The following is a 3,494-nucleotide window of genomic DNA, read 5'->3' as shown; positions in this document are numbered from 1 at the left end:
TAGAAAATGTCAAAGAAGCACCCCAAAACATAGGACAAAGCAAACTTACATCTTTACGAGAGAAGCTGCTTTCTGAGCTACTAAAGTATGAATATTTGAACTCTACAACAAACATTCATTAGGAGGAGGCTTAGTAATAAAAAAGCTTTAGTTGTACTTGATGATGTGGATGATTCAGAGCAACTAGAACAATTGTGTAGAGAATGTAGCTATGCTGGTCCAGAAAGTAAAGTGATTATAACAACAAGAAATAAGCATTTGCTTAGGGGAATAGTTGATGAGGATGATATATATGAGGTCAAGACATTGAGCTTTGGGAGATCTCTAGAGCTTTTTTGCTTGAGTGCCTTCAAAGATTGGGTTCCCAAAAAAGGATATGAAGATCTCTCTCAGAGAGCAGTTGATTATGCAGGGGGTGTTCCATTAGCTTTAAAAGTATTGGGCTCAAATCTCCGTGACACAAGTATTGAATTTTGGGATAGCGAATTGAATAAACTCAAGGACTATCCCTACGATGGAATTCAAAAGGTGTTACGTGTGAGCTATGATGGACTAGATATTCTAGAGCAGAAGATATTTTTGGACATTGCGTTCTTTTTCAAAGATGAGAACAAATATTTTGTGGAAAAGATACTAAATGCTAGTGGTTTATTTGCTGTTAGTGGAATAAAAGTCCTTACAAATAAAGCTCTCATAACTATTTCAAAGGACAAGAAGATACAGATGCATGATTTAATAGGAGATATGGGCTTGAATATTGTTCGTCAAGGCATTAAAGATCCTGGAAAACGTAGTCGATTGAAGGATATTGAAGAAGTTTCAGATGTGCTTGAATATAAAAGGAAGGTAAGGAAACTTAAGTCTCATCATTATACTCACTTTATAAAAATATTATTTCTAACTAAATGGAAATACATATTGTTTGCTTTATTTTCTGTTAGGGAAGTGATGCAGTTGAAGGTATAAAATTAGATTTGTCTCAAATTGATGATCTACACTTGAACTCTAAAGCATTCAGCATGATGAGTGATCTAAGATATCTAAAATTGTATGCTCCCTCTGGCAAGACTTTGGGTAACATGGTGTATCCGGAAGTCCTTAATGAATTTTCAGGTAAGCTGAGCTACCTTGAATGGCATGGATATGGTTTGAAGTCTCCACCGGAAAATTTGTTTACTCAGAGGCTTGTTGAGATTTGTATGCCGCACAGCCACATTACCAAACTTTGGCATGGGGTGAAGGTAAAAGATATTTTCCGCAAACTTAATCAATGTATGCTTATAAGTTTGCTTTATGAAAGATTATTTTTATTTATGTGGCAGAATCTTGTGAGTTTAGAGAGAATTGATCTAAGTGAATGCAAAGAGTTGGCGAATCTCCCGGATTTGTCCAAGGCATCAAAACTTAAATCGCTTAACCTTTCTGGTTGTGAGAGCTTGGCAGAGCTTCATTCATCTATTTGGTCTCTTCACGCTCTTGAAATTCTAGCACTGGATGGATGCAGAAAACTCACTAGTTTGAGAAGTGAGAAGCACTTGAAATCTCTCAAGACGATCAGTGTTAACGGCTGCACAAGTCTGAGAGAATTTTCCGTGTCCTCTCGTGTGATGGAATTTCTAGATCTGAGAAATGCTGGAATAGAAGAATTGCACCAATCAATTCAGCGCTCAAGCAAGCTTAAATCGCTCTACCTTGATAGTTTGATACTTATTGAGAATCTTCCAAATGAGTTATCACTCCTTAAGAATCTTTCAGAGCTGAGAATTTCTAATTGCAGACAACTAGTACTCAACAAAGAGCAACTGCATACCTTATTCAACGGCTTAAGGTGTGTGCACTTACTGTATTTGAAGGATTGTGATAAATTGTCTGAACTCCCTAACAACATTGGGTGCTTGGAATATCTGTGTGACCTAAGATTAGATGGAAGTGCTGTAAAGACATTGCCTATAACCGTCAAGGATCTAATCAATCTGGAAATTTTGTCGCTGAGAAACTGTAAGAACCTTAAGTACCTACCTACTCTTCCGACACTTATCAAAGAGCTTTATGTGATTAACTGCGAGTCCTTGGTGACTGAAGAAAATCTCATGCCCTAATCTATTCAAGCTGTGATGTTGATGGTTTGATGAATCAGAAGGGATTAAGAGAGGGAGAGAGATAGGTTCTTCTCATTGTTGGAGAGAATGAAAAATTTCCCTTAGAAAATATTTGTTGAGTTATTACACTTTATATACTATGTACCTTTTCCTTTTTTTTATGTACTCTCACTAAAAAATAATTACAATGGTAAACCTATTATTGATAAAGAAATAATCTAGGTAACACCCTCCCGCAAGCTAGAATTGTGTAAATCTAACAATCCTAGCTTGGAAACAACTTTGGTAAGAAAATCAACAAGTTGATTCTTGGAACGAAATGGCATAAGATGAATTAGACCAGACAAATGCTTTTCATGAATAATGTGGCAGTCTACTTCAATGTGATTAGTTCTTTCATGAAAGATGGGATTATTGGCAGGCTGACTGGTTGTCACAGAATAGAGTGATAGACTTTTGAAGCGGCAAGCCAATGAAATCCATTAAGAAAGATAACCAACTAGCTTCACAAGTGGCAACAGCAAGAGACCTATATTCAGCTTCTGCAGAAGACTTGGCAACTGTGGTTTGCTTTTTACTCTTCCAGCTAATGAGCGAGTTCCCAAGCATGAAGCAATAACGGAAAACGGAGCGACGAGTATTGGCACAGGTAGCCCAGTCAGCGTCAGCAAATCCAGTGAGATGCAGATTAGAAGTAGAGGAGAAGAAGAGACCAGTTGCAGGTCGGCCTTTTAAATATCGGAGTACGCGAAAAGTAGCCTGTAGGTGAGAAGTGGTTGCACAGTCCAAAAATTGGCTCAAACGACCCACAACATAAGAGATATCGGTTCTAGTGTTTGTGAGGTAAAGGAGTCGGCCAACAAATTGTCTGTAAGTAGTGTTGTCTGTTAAAATGGTACCCAACTCCTTCGAGCATTTTTTACTATAATCAAATAAAGTGAAGAGAGGCTTGCAATACATATAACCAAAATCTTTGAGAAGGTCCATGGTGTACTTTCGCTGATAAATGTGAATTCCCGAGTTAGACCGTGCTACTTCCATTTTCAAGAAATACTTGAGATGACTAAGATCTTTTATTTTGAATTTGTCATCCAAAATTTGCTTGATGGAATTAATTTTACCAATGTTATTGCCAGTTAACATCAAATCATCCACATAAACCAAGATGGCAGTGAAGCCTTCGGATGTTTTGTTGATGAAGAGGGAATGATCATAAAAAACTTGCTTATAACAAGCATTAACAAGAGGCTGAGTGAGCTTAATATTCCATTGCCTGCTTTTTTGCTTAAGTTCATATAAAGACTTTTGCAATTTGCAGGCTAAACTTGGTTGTAACACATCTAAACCGGGTGGTATCAGCGTATAAACTTTCTTGTCCAAATCTCTGTGAAGAAA

General features: G+C 37.2%; 1 protein-coding gene across 1 annotated transcript in view; it reads left to right on the top strand.

Moving 5' to 3' along the window:
* LOC107466258 (disease resistance protein RPV1-like) overlaps positions 1 to 2,280 on the top strand; it is a 9,153-nt gene extending 6,873 nt beyond the window's left edge. The window contains 2 exon segments of the mRNA XM_052254334.1: positions 103 to 846; positions 942 to 2,280. Of these exon segments, the coding sequence (XP_052110294.1) occupies positions 103 to 846; positions 942 to 2,099 (1,902 nt within the window). The 3' untranslated portion in view covers positions 2,100 to 2,280.
* Positions 2,281 to 3,494: the final 1,214 nt, after the last annotated feature.

Source organism: Arachis duranensis, chromosome 9 (genome assembly GCF_000817695.3).
Source record: "Arachis duranensis cultivar V14167 chromosome 9, aradu.V14167.gnm2.J7QH, whole genome shotgun sequence".
NCBI lineage: Eukaryota > Viridiplantae > Streptophyta > Magnoliopsida > Fabales > Fabaceae > Arachis > Arachis duranensis.
Note: the sequence above shows the minus strand (reverse complement) of the source record. Positions and strands in the feature narration are given on the sequence as shown.